The sequence below is a fragment of the Staurois parvus genome, unplaced genomic scaffold (genome assembly GCF_062004578.1).
Source record: "Staurois parvus isolate SC_StPar_1 unplaced genomic scaffold, SC_StPar_1.0 ptg001847l, whole genome shotgun sequence".
In the NCBI taxonomy this organism is placed as follows: Eukaryota; Metazoa; Chordata; class Amphibia; order Anura; family Ranidae; genus Staurois; species Staurois parvus.
This window is the reverse complement of record NW_028319643.1, coordinates 282,559-301,847: the sequence shown is the minus strand read 5'-3', so window position 1 is coordinate 301,847 and position 19,289 is coordinate 282,559. Positions and strand designations below refer to the sequence as shown.

General features: G+C 41.5%; 1 protein-coding gene across 1 annotated transcript in view; it reads left to right on the top strand.

The window, feature by feature from the left end:
* Window positions 1–5,161, top strand: part of GLCCI1 (glucocorticoid induced 1) — a 139,449-nt gene extending 134,288 nt beyond the window's left edge. Inside the window, exon 8 of the mRNA XM_089664182.1 lies at window positions 358–5,161. Coding sequence (XP_089520308.1) covers window positions 358–715 — 358 coding nt within the window. The 3' untranslated portion in view covers window positions 716–5,161. The remainder of the gene's footprint in view (window positions 1–357) is intronic.
* The last annotated feature ends 14,128 nt before the right edge of the window (window positions 5,162–19,289 follow it).

The following is a 19,289-nucleotide window of genomic DNA, read 5'->3' as shown; positions in this document are numbered from 1 at the left end:
CAAAAGATGTGCATTTATTGCCTTTTTTTTTTTTTTCTCCAAAAGGTGAACTTATTCTTTAATTTTACGGTTGCCTCCTAGTGGGCTCATGCCTTGTGCAGGGAGTCTCTGGAGCAGTTGGCCTGTTGCCTTAATAGAAATCCCCTCTGCTCTGTTTGTGGGAGTTATCTTTAAATTCTGTGTCTACATTTAATAAATACAGAATATATGGAAGATGTTTTGATGTCAGAATTGGCTTCACCATTGACATTGCAGCAACATTCTAAAGATTCTCATTCATCTCGGTGTGCTTGTGACATTTCTGATGCCAATATCACAATCCAGAATGATAGTGGTTTTGTCCATTCCTCTTTTCAGGTCTCGTCAGCCAGTCCCTACCGCTCTCCTTTCATGTCCTGACAAAAACAAGGTTAACTTCAACCCCACCGGATCAGCGTTCTGTCCTGTAAAGCTCCTGACCTCCTTGCTCATTACTTCGGACCTGACCATCAAGAATCTTCAGAACCCTGTCCCGAGCTCTGCTGTGACTGTTGAGCACCTAACATCTCAGGTCTCCAATTCCTCCCTGACCGATAATGCCACCAGCACCGTAGACAACACTGAAGCCAATGGCCAAGACTCCTCACAAGAACAGCAACATGGTGGGGAGAGACCAGCTGATGATCAGTTATCACGGTCCCCTCCATCTTCTCCCCACAATCATGTTGTCATGTAAGCTGGGCGGAGCTGGCCTCTGCCATTCTTGAGCTGTCTAGAAGCCAGACCAACAACTTCTGCATGCGGATTGGTTAACGCTGTCTGATCCTTATTGTAACAGAAAAGTACTGCTTAGCGTCAATTAATCATTCTGCCAATGTCTGTCTGGGGCTGGGACCAAATCCCCCCAATCCAAAAAAAAAAAAATGAAAAAAAAAAATTCTGGTTTCTTATTTCTAGATAAAGGTAAATTTGTGCAGAAATTATCTCTGAATGATTTCATTGTGGACTATGCATTTTGCAGTTTGTCTGAACAGGTACACATTCTGTTATCAAAGCATAAAAAACCTCTTTATAACCGCAGTCCAAAAACATCTAAAGCTAGTGTCACACAGGTGCTTTGCATGTGGCGGAGGGGACCAAGTCCTGGTTTCCAGTGGTAAATTCTATATTATAATACAGGTAGTTCTTGTAAATCTCTCTGCTTGAAGAAAAGAACCCTTTTTACTTTTCTCAGACATCTAGTTCTAGACTTGCATCCCTCAGCTTATTAACTTTAGTTGAAGAGCTTTGTGGTTTGTAAAGCCTGGACCTATGAAATTGGCCTTGCTGAGGCAAACTGGTTAAGAGGTGGTATTTAGGTGGTGTTTAGGTATCAGTGGCATGATGTCCCTTAACAGTTCGTCTGTCCTTTGTGCATATGTTTTCAGGTAAGGGCCTGGCTTTTATATACAGCCTTTGGTTCTCCTGCAAATGCTAATGAGCTGAGAGGTCTTTGACTAAGAGACCTCTTTTAGGAGAGAGAATCTACACTTATGTCCTACATTTATGGGCTTCGGCTTTCTACTTTTTCGGCTTTCGACTTCTTGAGCTCTTTATCTTCTGTAGGCACCCATGGCTGGCCTTTCTGTTGGCTCTGCTACATATAGCAATTCAGGTCCGCAAGGTATCTGCGGCAATACATCCCTTAACCCTTGCCTCTTAGCTTTCACAGGCAAGGTAATGAGTTGAGAGTTGTAAATAACTGAAAGCCCTCCTTCAGTAAGTGTAAAGATAAAAGGTCTCTTTGGTAGTTTCTTCTGTACTCGGCCTTCTGAGCTATCCTTCACTTTGCAGTCCTGGTTGTAGAATGCAAGCACATCCTACGCCGGTTACATAGTGTATGGATAAGGGTTGCTGAGAGGTAACACAGTTTTGATTGTCATGCATCTCTCAGCATGACAGTAAGTGTCAGTCATTCTAGCAAGAATACATGTGGAAACTGAGGAGGTTAAGCTGGGAAAATGTTCTAAATATTCATGAAAAAAGGTATTTAGTACTATTGGCATTGCTCATTATTTGAAGGTTATCGTTCCTTTTGGTCTTTTAATGATGGATCAGATTGTATAATTAAATGTAGAAATGACTGAATTGGTTGAATTGGCCACATTGAGACAAACTGGGTGAATAGGACCTTGATTAGGAAATAAGTGCAATTCGCAGTTCTTAAGCAGTTGTGCAGGTTTGGTTAAATGATGAAATTTGGAACCTCCCAGCTTGTGGTGAACCGTGGATTGGTTCGCTTATTTCCAAATAGATTAAATTAGGACATTTTTAATGAGTTATGAGAGGTAGAGGCAGGGGGCATCAGTTAATGATCACAATTATAATTTCTTTAGGCTCATTCTTGGGCATGACAAAACCAATGACAACCAGCATGCATAGTTCACAAGGGGGGAATGCACAGGGAAGTATTTATCTCTACTAAAACTCTGTGAACACGTGTGCTGTAAAACATGAAATTTCCTACTGTCTAGAACTTCAGTATCTTGCTAAGGTTCACGTTCTTGTCTGTAGTTCCCCCAAAATGACCACTGGTTTTTCTGTGATTAATTTAAAAGCATGAAATAAAGAACTCAGGATATACAAGTCATTTCTCTGCTACATGCAGGAATACACAGGGTAATGTTAGGCCTAGGCCAAGCAAGCTGAAGCACAAGCTACCTGTGTGACACTAGCTTAAAGAAGGGCCCTCCTGTATGGAAGCATATGAAAAGAAAATTGTACCTATGGTCATCAGGCATTCTCCCTTTCATTTTCTAACCTATACTGGAAATGAAAGGAAGAATCTGATTGGCTGCTGTGAGGAACACACAGATACTCTGGCCCTTTAATTTTCCGTGTTGTCCCATGGAGACTACTGTACTACAGGATTGGCTTTTCACTTAAAATAAATCCAGGTGTATGACAGATCGGCATGGTGATGAAAAAGAGGGGGGGTCATTGTGCGACACAACCATAACATGGTGGCAGTTCAGACGTACGAATGCAGAAATAAATCCATGGGCCTAGGCTAATTGCACAGTGCCCTCCCACGGCCTAACTTTCAGGTACTTCAGCCGAAGTCTAAATCTCAGGTAACTTGGAATGTAAACTACATTGGAAATTACGAATTTTGCAACTTAAAAAGAAGCAGCTCAAAATAAATGGGCACAAGTTTTATTTTACTATTTGTTTTTTTTTTTTCCTTCTCTTGCAACATTCCACTTTATGGAAACCAAACCAGGTGGAATGTCCTGGACACGGGTCACCACTCAGAACCAGCAAACCTTGACGTATTCGTGTTGGTGGTCTAATCATTCCTTCCCTTCTCCAAGTTTCTGTAAAGGTCCTTAAAGTTGACTGGTCACCAGTGAATGCAGCTATTTTGTGGGCTGGAACAATTCTTTGCTTGTCCGCTCCACTGTGAGCGTTCCTCACGAACTGATAATGTTTGCGAGATACAAGCCGATCCCTCAAGGTAGCTGATCTACAGTAGGTGATCAGAACACTTTAAGGACTGTTCAAGGTTGTGCCCCCAACCAGCACTGTTCTAATTTTCACCAGTCACATCAAAGATTTGTCTCTCAAATTCATCTTTGCTGGTCCATGTTTACTAAATCCTATCTCCCTTCTGATCTTCTGAAAAAATTGACTTGCCTCAGAAGAGGGAGAGCCATCTTTGCAGGCCAAATCATCCTTGCTAAGAACGAGCGATTTAACAGAGGCACAGTCCTGCAAAATGGCTGCCACCTGCTGCAATGTAGGAAGTCTGTTTTATTTCAATCAATAAAGCCCTTTTTTTCTTTTTGAAGCCTTGAAAGCCATTTTTATTTTGTTGACAAATATAAAGCTTAGTTCGAGTTGTAAAGCTTAGTTTGCTGTCTTTCTTTTTCAAAAAGAAAAAAAAAATTAAAATGGGAAAAAAAGCTTTAAAAAAAATTAGGCATTTTAAAGGGTAGCACAAGCAATACTTTGAACTCTTGTTTATCAAAGCCCACTAGGAAGGTGGGATCTATTTTTCTAGTTAGAGCACTCACTTGTGAACTTTCCTACGATTGGATAAAAACCGTCTGTTCTTTCCCTATTCTGTACATTGCCAACATGTGGCTCAGCACCACGGCCCATACCAAATTCCATTTTTGTTTTTTTGCACAGCACAATATACACAGAAATGTATTCCTTTCATACAACTCTTGACATTCTTCAATATTCTTGTGTTGGAAAATTTAAAAAGTTGCCTTGACTATTTTTTTTTTCTCCCCCTGACACTCTCCTCTTGCCGTTGTTTGAATGATTGATTGTAAAAACAAAATTCAGTATATGACCTTAGGTGGAGAATAAAGATATTTAATTTTTTTTTCTTCTATTTATATTTTTGTACTTGGTTAAGCCTAAGTAGCATTTTTTGTTTTTCTCTTTACTGAAGCCAGTTCCTACAGTACATAGTACACTGCAGAAAGAATGGCACTTATTGTAACAAATCTCAGGTCTCGAATGAGAAGAAAATAAAAATAAAAAAACTGAATACATGAACCTGATTGTGGATAAATGAATTTATATATCGGCGTACAACTCTTGATTTGTTTTTTTTCCTCCCTGTTAATGTTCATTACAGTATTTTACAATGTTCATGTCAAGTCAAAAGACATTAAAATGTTGTCTGTCATTCAGTCACATTGACCAGTTGTCTTCTGCTCACCTTTGAAATGTTAAATATTTTTCCCCATAAGGCTTTCTTTAATCTTGACATATTCCAGGTGTTAAATCAAGGTTGTTAAGCCGATGTTGAGAAATCCTTTTACCTTTCAGCAGTGGAAGTACTACAAATCCCATTATTACCAAGGCATGTTGGGACATGCTGTTTTCCTGTTGCTGAAGGATGGGGGTTCGCTCTTGCCTGTTATAGAGAATTCTATTCCAATTCCCTGTACTAGCAATTCTCATATTCTCGGACGCTGTAGACCTTTTTCGTTGAAATAACAATGAAAGATTTGTACATAGTTGTCCTGTTATTTTTAGCCGACGTGCTTTACAGTATTCCAGTTACCACACGATATTGCTTTGGAGAGAGAAAAAAGATGTGTGGCTTTTTGTTTTGTATTTTTTCAGTATAGAAATTCTTGTGTCTTTATTTAAATAAAGTTATTAATAAAAACCAAAAAAAGTGTGTTTTTACTTGTATTTTTTTTTTCTAATTTTTATTAGTTGAATTTCTAGAAACAAAACAGGGTACAAAAGTCCCAAAATTTGATGATTACTTAGTACAAAGCATCATTAGAACATGTAGGAATGTACACAGAAAAAAAGGGGCGAAGGAAAGTTTCTGGCAAATAAGGTTCATTCACTACTTTCTTAGTAAACTACAAGAGGGTAGTGGCCTCACAGCACTCCAGGAATTTCCAGAAGTTACTGTGTTGCATTATACTGTTTACTTCAGTATTGCTCAAGTGTGGAGGGGCCTTGTAATGACGCCTTTATAATTTGTTGTTTTGATCGAGGGGATACCACAGTAAACACAACATGGTCCAACATGGGTTCATCATTTATAAGGGAGCATAGTCTACCAAGAGATCCAGAAAAACTGTTCCCTACTGACCACATATGGGTTCCATTCTGGCAGGAACCATGTACCACCATAATAATACCTTGTAGTCGGCACCTAGTTCTTACTACTTGTATTGTTCATAAAGTGACGTAGGCTGATAGTGAAGAACATTTGTGTTAGGGGTTCTTTTCTATAGTGTACCAGTCACGTTCTAAAAACTGAGCAAGCCAATAGTATTAAAGTTCAGGCATGTTCTGGTGCCTGAAGGTTCTTTTGGTAATCTTCATGGGCCATGACACCTGCTTAAGCCAGAACTAAGGCTACAAGAACATACTCAAACTCATGGCTCCTCTCCAGACTTGCTCCTTTCATCCCACATGGACAACCCAGGTGCCAGCCACCATAGCCTGTCTCCATTCTCCATCAAAAATATAGAAAAAAATGTAAACTTCAGTCAAAAACTTAGCTATTCTATTTCTGTGTTTAATTATTGTCAAAAAGAGACTGCATACCGTGTCTCCACCTGAAACCAACCTTCCTTGATGTTTCACCACTGCTGGCTTGCTTCCCTTATTCATGCGAGTAAGCCAGCAGTGGTGAAACACATTAGGAACGGTTGGCTTCAGGTGGAGACATTAATGTATGCTGTCTTTTTTTTTGACAAATGCAGGAGTGAGCTTAGCCATACATAAGTCAGTAAGTTCCTCCACCCACACTAAACCGCATAGATGGAAAAGTCACCTGTCAGCTGTTATATTCTGACAGCTGCTGTTCCTTCAGCTGTTGAGAGTCATGGCCAAAACTATTGGCACCTCTGCATTTCTGTCAGATAATGCACCACTTCACCCAAAAAAGTGTTACAATTACAAATGTTTTGGCATTCTCATGTTTATTTCTTTTGTTTGTATTGGTATGAAACAAAGTGGAGAAACAAAAGGCTAAATCTGACACATTTCATGCAAAATTCTAAAATGAACTGGGCAAACCTTTGGGCACCCCAATGTAATATTTGGTAGCACGCCGCTTGGAAAAAATAACTAGTAGTCTTCAGATTTCATAATGCCATGCACACAGTCAAAACATCCAGTGCCTGAAGCAGCAAAGCAACCCCAAGACATCAATGAACCTCCACCATGTTTGATTGTAGGGAATGCATTCATTCTTTTCTTTAAAAGCCCTATTGCTTTTTCTGAAATCAGTAGAATGATGGGCTTTACCAAAAAAAGCTGTAATTTTGTTCTGTCTGTCTGCAGTACATTTTCCCAAAAGGGTTTTGGCAAACTCCAATCTTTTTATGTTTGTGTCAGCAGTGGGGTCCTCTTGGGGCTCCTGCCATAGTCTCCCTTTTCATTTAGATGGCTACATATAGTGTGAGCGAACACAGTTGTACCCTGAAGGGCTGCTTCACTTTGTCTGAAAGTTGGAGGTTCTTTATCCACCAATCGAATAATACTTTGTTGCAATCTTTGATCCATTTTTCTTTCATCCAAGTCCTGGGTCCCAAGTCCACAGTGCTATGGTCTGTAAACGTCTTGACAATGTTGTGCACAGTGGACACAGGAACATTAGGATCTCTGCAGATGGACTTGTAACCTTAAGATTGTCCATGCTTTTCCACAATTTTGTTTCTCAAATCCTCAGACAATTCTTTGCTGCTCTTTCTTTTCTCCATATTCCATGTGACATACAGAGACACAACAAAGGTAAATTTTTCACAACTTCATCTGGTTGTTGGTGTGATTTCTATATTGTCAGCACCTGTTAATTGATACAGGTGAGTTTAATTACAAATGCCAGAAGCCTCACAAACTTGAAATGCAATTATTTCTTACAATTTTGAGAAGATTGTTCCATCCATGTGGTTTAGTGTGGATGAAGGAACCTCCTGACTTATTGTGTAGCAGTTTAGCTGGGGATCAGCCAAAATTTGAGCTCTGTATATCCAGTTTAAGCCCTTTACCCCCCACCATACAACAGGTCAGTAGGTGAGGGACAATCTGTCCATAAGAGCTATAGATGATTGTACAAACTTGTGGGTTCAAATCCTTACCTACTTTTATCTAAACTGTAAAAGAAATTGACTAATTCTAAAGGTCTTTCACGCCAGTCACTACATTGTAATGTGGCTGCTGTGTGGTCTGGCTGGGATAAATGCAGTGATGATGCACTGATTCCTTTTTTTTTTTCTTCCCTCTTTTTCAAACTTTTATTGAGACGCCACACAGACATCTCATAAAGTTAAATTACAAGTTGTGGATTGCCTCGCACTGTGTTGCACTGAAAAAAAGGACTGTAAAGGCACACAAATCAGGCACATAGGGAGGAAAGGCATTTTGCCTTGCAATGTGGTGGAATTGCGCTGGAATAACTACCCAAAGCCGTCCCACCACATCTGGTTTGAACCTAGCCTAAGGGAGCATATGTGGAAAGGGTTGTCAATAACCAGAAACACATTTTTAACACGTGAACATTTTTTTTTAAACACCACAATGAAGGTGAACGTACCATTATAAAAAAATATATATACACTGTTAAAAAAAAAAAAAATTAAAGGAACACTCTGAAAACACATCAGGTCTGAATGGGAAAAAATTTCATGCTGCATATCTATACTGATATGGATGGGTAATGTGTTACGAATGTAAGGATGTCCCAAGTGAAAAAATGATGCAGCAGGCAAGTCCATTTTGCTGAAATTTTGTTACAGCACCTCAAGGTGGATCTGGCATCACTGAGCTCCTGGACAGACTGAGGGGCAACCTGGTGGCGTTGGATGGACTGAAACATGATATCCCAGAGGTGTTCTATTGGATTTACTGTAAGTCAGGCGAGCGTGGGGGCCATTCAATGGTACCAATTCCTTCATCCTGCAGGAACTGCGTGCATACTCTCGCCACATGAGGCCGGGCATTGTTGTGCATCGGGAGGAACCCAGGACCCACTGCAGCAGTGGTGTAGGGTCTGACAATGGGTCCAATGATTTCATCCTGATACCTAATGGCAGTCAGGGTGCCATTGTCTAGCCTGTAGAGGTCTTTGCGTCCCTCCATGGATATGCCTCCCCAGACCATCACTGACCCACCACCAAAATGGTCATGCTGGACGATGTTACATTCAACATAATGTTCTCCGTGGCTTTTCCAGACCCTGTCACATGTGCTCAGGGTGAACCTGCCCTCAACTGTGAAATGCACAGGGTGCCAGTGGTGAACCTGCCAATTCTGGTGTTCAGTGGCAAATGCCAGTCAAGCTCTTTGGTGCCGGGCAGTGAGCACAGGGCCCACTAGAGGACGTCGGGCCCTCAGGCTACCCTCATGAAGTCTGTTTGTGATTGTTTAGTTAGAAATATTCACACCAGTGGTCTGTTGGAGGTCATTTTGTAGGGCTCTGACAGTGATCATCCTGTTCCTCCTTGCACAAAGCAGAAACTGATCCTGCTGATAGGTTAAGGACCTTCTACGGCCCTGTCCAGCTCTCCTAGAGTAACTGCCTGTCTCCTGGAATCTCCTCCATGCTCTTGAGACTGTGCTGGGAGACACAGCAAACCTTCTGGCAATGGCACGTATTGATGTGACATCCTGGAGGAGTTGGACTGCCTGTGCAACCTCTGTAGGGTCCAGGTATTACCTCATGCTATCAGTAGTGACACTGATCCTAGCCAAATGCAAAACTAGTGAAAACAGTCAGAAAAGATGAGTAGGGAAAAAAATGTCAGTGGCCTCCACCTGTAATTCCTGTTTTGGGGGTTGTCTCATTGTTGCCCATCTAGTGCATCTGTTGTTAATTTCATTACCACCAAAGGGGCTGAAACTGATTAACAACCCCCTCTGCTACTGAACTGACCATATTTTTATGACAATGCTATACGCTGATTAAAAAGTCTTCCTTTATTTTTTTTTTTGAGCAGTGTGTGTATATATATAATTTTTCTTTTTAACACACTGTGACCAGAGCAATATAATGTTACCATAGTAACATATTTATACATGATTGCTTATAGCAGTGAATTTCACTGCTATAAGCAAACATTTTGTTTGAATTAAATAGATTTATTCAGTGTGTATTGCTGTGATTGGCCACAGCTAATCACATGGTACAGATGGGCTGTGATTAACCCTGTCTGTACCATGTGATCACTGTAACCAATCACAGCAACACAACTGTACACAATGAATGGCATGTGACCTGCTGTAATTGATCACAACGATCACATGGTACCAGCAGCGGGTTGCTACAGTGATTTGTCATCGGCTGTGTCTGATGGACATAGCTGGTGACAGATTGCACCCGCCGCACAGCCACATTCCAGGAAGATGTCATATGACATCCACCTGGAATGACAAAATTCCCACCTGGCCTATTGCAAAATGATGGCAAAAGTGGTTAAGTCAGTTCAGAAATGGTGGCTCACTTTTTTCTACATATACTTTACCCATTCAAGGTATGTAGTGTCGGTGTGATGGTCAGTTGTCCACAAACTGTTGGCTTATTGTGTATTATTACTAACTGCTTTTAAAGTGATTCTAAAGGCTTATTTAACCGCCTCCCACCCACCATATAAGGAAATGATGGGCGGGTGGCGGCGGCTCGCTCGCTCTGGGAGGATGTCATATGATTTCCTCTCATTCTTAACTGCGCATGCGCACCCCCGGGGCTGTGTGTCTTGGCAATCGGTGGTGCGCTTTGTACCAGGGACACAGAGGATCACCAATCACAGTAAAGAGCCAATGACACAGGCTCTGTCATGTGATCAGCTGTGTCCAATCACAGCTGATCGCATGTAAACAGGAAATGCTGGTTAATGGCAGTCCTCTCCTCGCGCTGACAGCGCATGAGGGGAGGAGAGCTGGTAAGCGGCATTCCTCAGAGGGGACATCTACACTTATCATCAGGGCACTGATGATCAGTGCCCATCAATGCCACATACCAGTGCACATCAATGCCACATATCAGTGCCCATCAGAGCTGCCCTTCAGTGCCTCCTGTCAGTGCCACCTATCAGTGCCATATATGAGTGCTGCCTTTCAGTGCCCATCACTGCAGCCTCGTTAGCGCACATCAGTGAAGGAGAATAATTACTTATTTACAAAATTTTATAACAGAGACTAAGAAAAACTTTTTTTTTTTCAAAATTTTCAGTGTTTTTTAATTTGTTTAGCAAAAAATAAAAACCCCAGTGGTAATTAAATACCACCAAAAGAAAGCTCTATTTGTGTGAAAAAAATGCTAAAAAGTTCATATGGGTACAGTGTTGCATGACTGTGCAATTCTCAGACAAAGTGCCACAGCGCTGCTGAAAACAGGCCTGGGCAGGAAGGCGGTAAAAGTGCCTAGTAGGCAAGTGGTTAAAATAAATTAAAACATGTCTATACTTACCCGCTGTGTGCAGCGGTTTTGCACAGAGCAGCCTGGATCCTTCTCGGGCCCCTGCCGGCACTCCTGGCCCCTCCCTCCTGTTGGGTGCCCCCACAGCAACCGGCTTGCTATGGGGGCACACGCTGCTCCGTGTGTCCACACACAGAGCCATGGCTTGGCCCCGCCCCCTCTCTGCTCATTGGCTCACTGGCTGTGATTGGTATGCAAAGAATGCATGAAGGTAAAATCTTGAGCCTTCAGAACCATTGTAATGTGTTTACACCGATCAGCCATTGCATTATTACCACCCAATATTGAGTAGGTTCCCATTTGTTACCAGCACAGCCCTGACCTATCGAGGCATGGACTAAATAAAGCATCACACTGCCTCTGTTGGCTTGCCTTTTTTCCCCAGGTGAGTGATACACATGCACCTGGTCAACTACACGGTGTGAAAGGAAAAAACATGATTCGTTGGAGCAGGTCACCTTCTTCCATTGCTCCTTGGTCCATTTCTGATGCTCCTGTTCCCATTATAGGTGCTTTTGGCTGTGGACACGGGTCAGCATAGGCACCCTAACCGGTCTGCGGCTAGACAGCCCCGTACAAAACAAATGGCAATGCACTGTGTGTTCTGACACCTTTCAGTCGGAACCAGCATGAACTTCTTTCAGTAATTTAACTTACAGTAGCTCTTCTATTGGATCGGACTACATGGGCCAGCCTTCTTTCCCCCTTATACATCAGTGAGCCTTGACCAAGACCCTGTCACTGGTCCTTCTTTTGGGAAGATCTGACCACTGCAGACCAGGAAAATCCCACAAGAGCTGCGGTTTTGGAGTCGCTCTGACCCAGATGTCTAGCCATAACAACTTGGCTTTCTCAAATCCTTACACTTGCCCATTTTTTTTCTACATTTAACACAAAGTCAGGGACAACATGGTCACCTACCACCTAACATATCCCACCCACTGCCATATTAACAAGATAATGAATGTTCTTCATGTTACCTGGCAGTGGTCACAATGTTATGACTGATCGAGTATGTTGTAGTGTTATCTTAATTCTTTTCCTTCGAGACATTAGCCTAACTCAAAGTTTTACTTAAGATCCCCCTCCTCCTCGGAGCATTCCTGCACCTTCAAAATAAAATGTATCATCGCAGGTCCTCCTCTTCCTTGCATGGTTAGTAGATCCCAAGGGCTGCAATAGGTAGCTGCAGGAAACATGGTGCCTCTACCTGCAGCCTTTATCAGCATGTGGGGGTAGAGCCATTGCCAGAAATGGATTAGATAATGTTCATGTAGCCAGGTGCTGGGCTACAGCAATATGGAGAAGGAGACATTGCCTTTTATTCTTCTCTCCCTCTATTGATATACTGATGTTATGCCACCATTCTCCTCCAGACATCAGGGGGAGAGCTAAAGCCAAGCAAGCCCATAGACTTCTACACAGAGAGCTGATAATCTGTAGTTTGAGATGATAGCGATATAATGGGGCCAAATGCCTACAGATCCCAATATATACTGTGCTGTAGGAGGAGTATAGACATGATTTTCATTAAACTGCCCAGGAAACATCTTACTCCTGGCGCTGAGGGAGTTAGAGAGCGTGATCCCCTCTAAATATTTGACAGCAAGAGACCATACCAGCGGTGATCCAAGCCTGAGACTCAAGACACATGGGAGCAGTGTGGCACTGCCCACATCACATCATGGCTGCAGGAGATGGGAGCATCCAATCACCCTTTGTGCCCCACCACTGGTCATCAAAGACTTTTGGGGAGAGACAGAAGGGACCCCCTTCTACAGTGAGAGGTCACAACAGCATCCCAGGGCCTGGTGAGAGGGCTATTCACCTATTGCTGACACGAAGGAAGGAAAGGCAAGGAAAGAGCCACTGAGAGCAGGACACCAAGTATACCCAATCTATACCACACATATCCCAAACCTAGACGGCACCTATACCAACATTATACCGCATTATACCAAACCTTTACTGCATCTGAACCATTTCTACCTTGCACCTGTGTCAAGACTATACTGCATGCAGGTTGACTGGAACAATCATTAAGTGCACCAACACTCTTAAAGGGTCCCAGCATTAGCTGGCAGAAGAACATCTCAAAGGACTGCCCCTCATATAATAATTATTCTTCAAGTTCCTTTTTTCTTCCCCTGTCCCTTCTGTTGACATTCTTCTTTTCTTTTGGACAGTGCATACCCAATCGGACCAGGGCTAGTATCGTCATCATAAATGCGCTCTGGCAGTATAGTTCCAGCACTAAATAGATCAAATGTACTAGCGTTTACTGCTGCACTTGAGGTGGCCTTACTACTGTTTACGCTGATCTGGATTCCAAATGTCATCTTCTGCCTCGTACCTATAGGTAATAACTTCGTGTGCTGAATTACCATTGTTATTATGTAACCGCTTGCCTGCCGCCCTATGGTAGAACTACTGCTATATTCCTGCGCAAAATCACGTGTATATATATATATATATATATATATATATATATCTATACATGATTTGCTTTTCCGGGTATGGGACACGCACACCGCTCTACGCCAGTTACATAGTTAGTCTGGCTGAAAAAAGACAAAAGTCCATCCAGTTCAACCATTAAAAAAAATTTTTAATCCTATACCCACAGTTGATCCAGAGGAAGGCAATAGGATGTCAATTCCCCGCTAGCACCTGGCGATCACCGTTTAGAACTGACAGGGGAGAGACCTGTGTGTAAAAGACACAGGTCTCTCCTGCCGGCAAGGACATGCTGCTGTGTATTTCTCTGCACAGCATGTCTCCCTAGTAAAACACACCCAGCACATAATGTAAAACAGCACACTGTTAACCTTTTGATCGCCCCAGATATTAACCCCTTCTTGTCCAGTGCCATTAGAAAAGTGTCAGTGCTTTTTATTAGCACTGATCACTGTATTGGTGTCACTGGGGATGTCAGTGGAAGTTAGTCAGCTCCCCCCAGTGTCAGAATGCCCATCGCAGTCCCGTTATAAGTCGCTGATTGCCACCATTACTAGTATAAAAATAAAAATCCCATTATCTATATCGCCATTTGTAGACACTATAACTTACACGTAAACCAATTAATTTACACGTATTGGGATTTTCTTTAGCAAAGACATGTAGCAGAATACATTTTGGCAGGAATTTATGAAGAAATTTGATTTTTTAAATTTTTTTACTGGATATGTTTTATAGCAAAAAGTCAAAAATATTGTTTTTTTAATCAAAATTTTCGGTCTTTTTTTATTTATAGCACAAAAAATAAAAAAACAAATACCACCAAAAGAAAGCTCTATTTGTTGGGGGAAAAAAAGGACATAAATTTCATTTGGGTGCAGCGTTGTACGACTGCGCAATTGTCAAAGTAACACGGCGCCGTATCACATTAAAAAAATGTCGTAGTCAGGAAGGGAATGGTAAATCCTCTGGAGGGCAAGTGGTTAACGCTTATTACCATTGTTAATCCACTTTATGCTTGCCTAGTTACCAGCCATATTGGGTGACAATATATTAAGTTTGCCTTTAATATCTGGCTTGGTGCTTGTTTTCATTGATATAGCACTACTACTGGGTACTAAAGGCAAACTTAATATATTGTCACCCAATATGGCTGGTAACTAGGCATGCATAAAATGATATTGTATATTTGTACACTCAACCTGGTGTATTAGAAGGGCTGAGGCAAAGAACAGAGGACCTATCCTAATCAGCGTCCCCTATGGGGGTAGCGCTACAATGGTAAAGCACCAGATTGGACAGTATAAATATATCTGAACTGTTTGTTCTGCACGGTAGTGTGTTGCCATATGCTGTAACACAGGTGTTGGGGTAACATTCAAAATTATTCTCACATATAACATGTAAGGATGCACTGAAATTTTGTTTCGACCGAAAACACCCCTTTTGGCCATCGGCCGATATGAAAAAAACCACTGATACAGGTGCCGAAAAGCCCCGCCCCTCGCAGACGCCCGCCTGCTGTCACCACCGCTCTGTAGTTTATTTATTTATTTCAGGTACTTATATAGTTCCATCAATTTACCCAGCACTTTACATATATATTGTACATTCACATCAGTCCCTAACCCTCAAGGGGTGTACAATCTAAGGTCCCTAACTCACATTCATATATACACATGCTAGGGCCAATTTAGACAGGATCCAATTCACCTACCAGCATGTCTTTGGAGTGTGGGAGAAAACCGGAGTACTCGGAGAAAACCCACGCAGGCACAGGGAGAATATGCAAACTCCAGGTGGTGCCGTGGTTGGGAATCAAACCTACGACCCTAGTACTGCCAGGTGGAAGTGCTAACCATTTAGCTACTGTGCTGCCCAAGCAGTTCTCAGCCTTACCTGAGAAACCATCAAACGATCCCAGTGCTGGGCATAGAGATTAGTGAAGGAAACCGGAGTACCTGGAGAAAACCCATGCAGGCACAGGGAGAACATGCAAACTCCAGGCAGGTGGTGCCATGGTTGGGAATCAAGCCTATGACCCTAGTACTGCCAGGCGGAAGTGCTAACCATTTAGCCACTGTGCTGCCCAAGCAGTTCTCAGCCTTACCTGAGAAACCATCAAACGATCCCGGTGCTGGGCATAGAGATTAGTGAAGGAAAGATAGCTGCCACTCATCTCTATGCCCTTGGAGGACCAAAGTGATGTCACTTCCAGTTACAGACATTTTTTTTTCTACTAAAGCACTAGATCAATACTTTCTTTAATCCAATGCTTTACATTGTAAAGGAAAGATGTGGGGTCTTATTGACCCTATATTTCTCTATAAAGAGGACCTGTCACTAATTATTTCTATCACAAGGGATGCATGCATTTCTTGTGATAAGAATAAAAGTGATTAAAATAGTTTTTAAAGGGACAGTGCAAAAAAAAAAAAATTAAATAAATGTAAAAAAAAAAGTTAAAAGTCCCCCCGTCCCCCCCGTGCTCGCACGTAGTGGTGAACGCATATGTAGGCCATGCCCATATATGTAAATGGTGTTCATGCCACACACGTGAGGTATCGCCACGAACATCAGAGCAATAATTCTCGCATTAGACCTCCTCTGTAACTTTACACTGCTAACCTGCAGAAATTTTTAAAGAATCACCCATGGAGATTTTTAAGTACCGCAGTTTCATGCCATTCCACGAGTGTGCGCAATTTTAAAGCTTGACATGTTGGGTATCTATTTACTCGCCGTAACATCCTATTTCATGTTTTACAAAAAATTGGGGTATACAGTGAAGGAAATAAGTATTTGATCACCTGCTGATTTTGAATGTTTGCCCACTCACAAAGAAATGATCAGTCTAAAAATCGAATGTTCGGTGTATTGTAACACTGAGAGACAGAATAGCAACAAAAAATTAAAAGAAATTCATGTCTAACAAATGATGACTGATTTGCATGTTCATGAGGGAAATAAGTATTTGATCCCCTTCACAAAACATGACTTAGTAATTGGTGGCAAATCCCTTGTTAGACATGCATTTCTTTTGAATATTTTGTTGCTATTCTGTCTCTCAGTGTTACAATACACCGAACATTTGATTGTTAGACTGATCATTTCTTTGTGAGTGGGCAAACATTCAAAATCAGCAGGGGATCAAATACTTATTTCCTTCACTGTATATTGTTTTTTTTTTTTGCTTTTTTTTTTAATCAAAGTGTATTTTTTTCCAGAAAATATATATTCATTTTTAAAAACTGTGCATTTCGGTTTCGGTTTTCGGCCAAGTGCATTTTGAATTTTCGGTTTCAGTACCAGAATTTTCATTTCGGTGCACCACTAATAACATGCTCCTGCAATGTAAAGGTGTGAATGGGTTCTATGACAAGTCCGTAGGGAAGGTTGTGAGCTCAGTACTATCACTATCTCATTGTACTAGATTCAGCCAACATGCAATGAAACTCCTGCCATCACCAGCAAGGAATACAAACAGAATGAGCGACACTCAGGTTAAAAAAAAATATTTACTTGGTACATTTTAAAAGCGCACACAAATAACGGCTTAATCAGCTCAGGTTAAATATTTAATGTTCTTTTTTTCAATGTTCCACTGATCACCATGCCAATAAACGTTCATATGATATAGATTATCTGCCTGCTGGCATCATTCTTTTATGGCACATTAACCTCCCTGGCGGTATGATTCTTTCTGATTTTTTGTGCTGAAAGCGGTACATTTTTTTGCATGGAAATATGTAGTTTTTTATTGTAGGCTGTAATTTTTAGGAATAACTCCCTGAAATCTGTCCGAACAAGAGTCTAGTAAACATTCCGGATATGATAAAACTTGAAACACGAAATCATAAATTATAATTTAATAAATAATCATAAAAAATAATAATATAATAATAATAAATTTAATTCAATAATATAATCAAACCAAAAACACTGAAATTTGAAATACAGAGGCAAATTCGCACATCGCTTAGCAAAGTCGCAAAATTGTTTTCAGTGTCTGATGACGAATTTCCCCCACGAATCATTATCACTCAATTCTGCAAGTGGTTCTGATTTACTATCGCTGTTCTCTAGCCGGTCTAAAACCGCTTTTGACCTAAAGGGACGCTTTTTGGACGCCATGGACTTTTCTAAGTTTCCAGGCAGAAAGAACAGTAAAAATGCAGGCAGGGCGCCGGACAAAGCACTCGGGACAAAATGTATGTGAAATGGGTTGAAACAGCAATGACAGCAAAAATGACATTTTTAAAAAATTTCAAATTTGCCACCGGTTCCGGCGCCTGTATGTCCCGACGTCACAGGGACCGGAACACGGAAGCCGGATGCCGGCATCGACCAGAGGAGATGGCCGGGGACGCTGCAGGGGACGCATCGCGGGAGCGAAGGACAAGGTAAGTGCTGCAGGGACTCCCTATGCAGCGCCGCATGGTAAGCCCGAGTGTAGCTCGGGGTTACCGCTCTTGGTACTCAAATTTTACCCCGAGCTACACTCGGGAATACCGCTAAGGAGGTTAATGGAAACTTTTATCCCACGCTTCCTAAAACAAACTCTTTCCATTTGGACACACAAGGACTCCACACAAGACATAAGTCATGGCCAATAATATTGGCCCCCCCCCTGCATCTCTGTCAGATAATGCACCACTTCACCCAGACAATTGTTGCAATTACAAATGTTTCGGCATTCTCATGTTTATTTCTTTTGTTTGTATTGTGTGACACAGAAAAGTAGAGAAACAAAAAGTCAAATCTGACACATTCCCCTCAAAACGCCAAAAATGGACTGGACAAAATTATTGGCACCTTCTCAAAATTATAAGAAATAATTGCATTGCAAGTTTGTTGCGCTCCTGTAATGTGTAATTGACTACTTCCCATCTGCTCTATAGCAGAAATACTGCTACAGGGCGGCAGGGCTGTGCAAAATCACGTATATATACATGATTTTGCATTTACAGATAGTGAGCACACGCACGCCCTACGCGCGCTGCCATTGGCAGCCTCATCTGTAGATCACCGGGTCCCAGCCAGTAATTCCCCGCCAGTACCCGGCAATCGCCGAGTATCACTGACAGGGGAGAGGTTTGTATGTAAACAATACAGATCTCTCCTCTGTCAGCTCCTGCACACTGCTTTGTATTGCTCTGCGTAGCAATGTGTTTACACAGTAAAACAGCACACAGTTAACCCTTTGATCGCCCCAGATGTTAACCCCTTCTTGCCCAGTGTCATTAGTACAGTGTCAGTGCTTTTTATTAGCACTGATCACTGTATTAGTGTCACTGGGGATGTCAGTGGCAGTTAGTTTCCCCCAGTGTCAGAATACCCACCGCAGTCCCGCTATTAGTCTACTAGTCTCCTAGATTGTAAGCTCGAAAGAGAAGGACCCTCGATCCCCTCATGTTTTGCATTGTATTGGTATTGTTCTGTCACATGTTCTGTCCCCCTTTGTAATGTACAGCGCTGAGCGAACTATTGCCGCTTTATAAATACTGTATAATAATAATAATACTAGTATAAAAAAAAATCCCAGTATATATACTGCTATTTGTAGACGCAATAACTTTCCCGTAAACCAATTAATTTACACGTATTGGGATTTTTTTCTTTAGCAAAGACATGGAGCAGAATACATTTTGGCCCAAATTTATGAAGAAATTTGATTTTTTAAATTTTTTTACTGGATGTTTTATAGCAAAAAGTAAAAAATATTGTTTTTTTAATACACATTTTCAGTCTTTTTTTGTTTATAGCACAAAAAATAAAAAAAAACAAATACCACCAAAAGAAAGCTCTATTTGTGGGGGGAGGACATAAATTTAATTTGGGTGCAGCGTTGTATGACTGCGCAATTGTCAGTTAAAGTAAAAGCGCCATATCACAAAAAAAAATG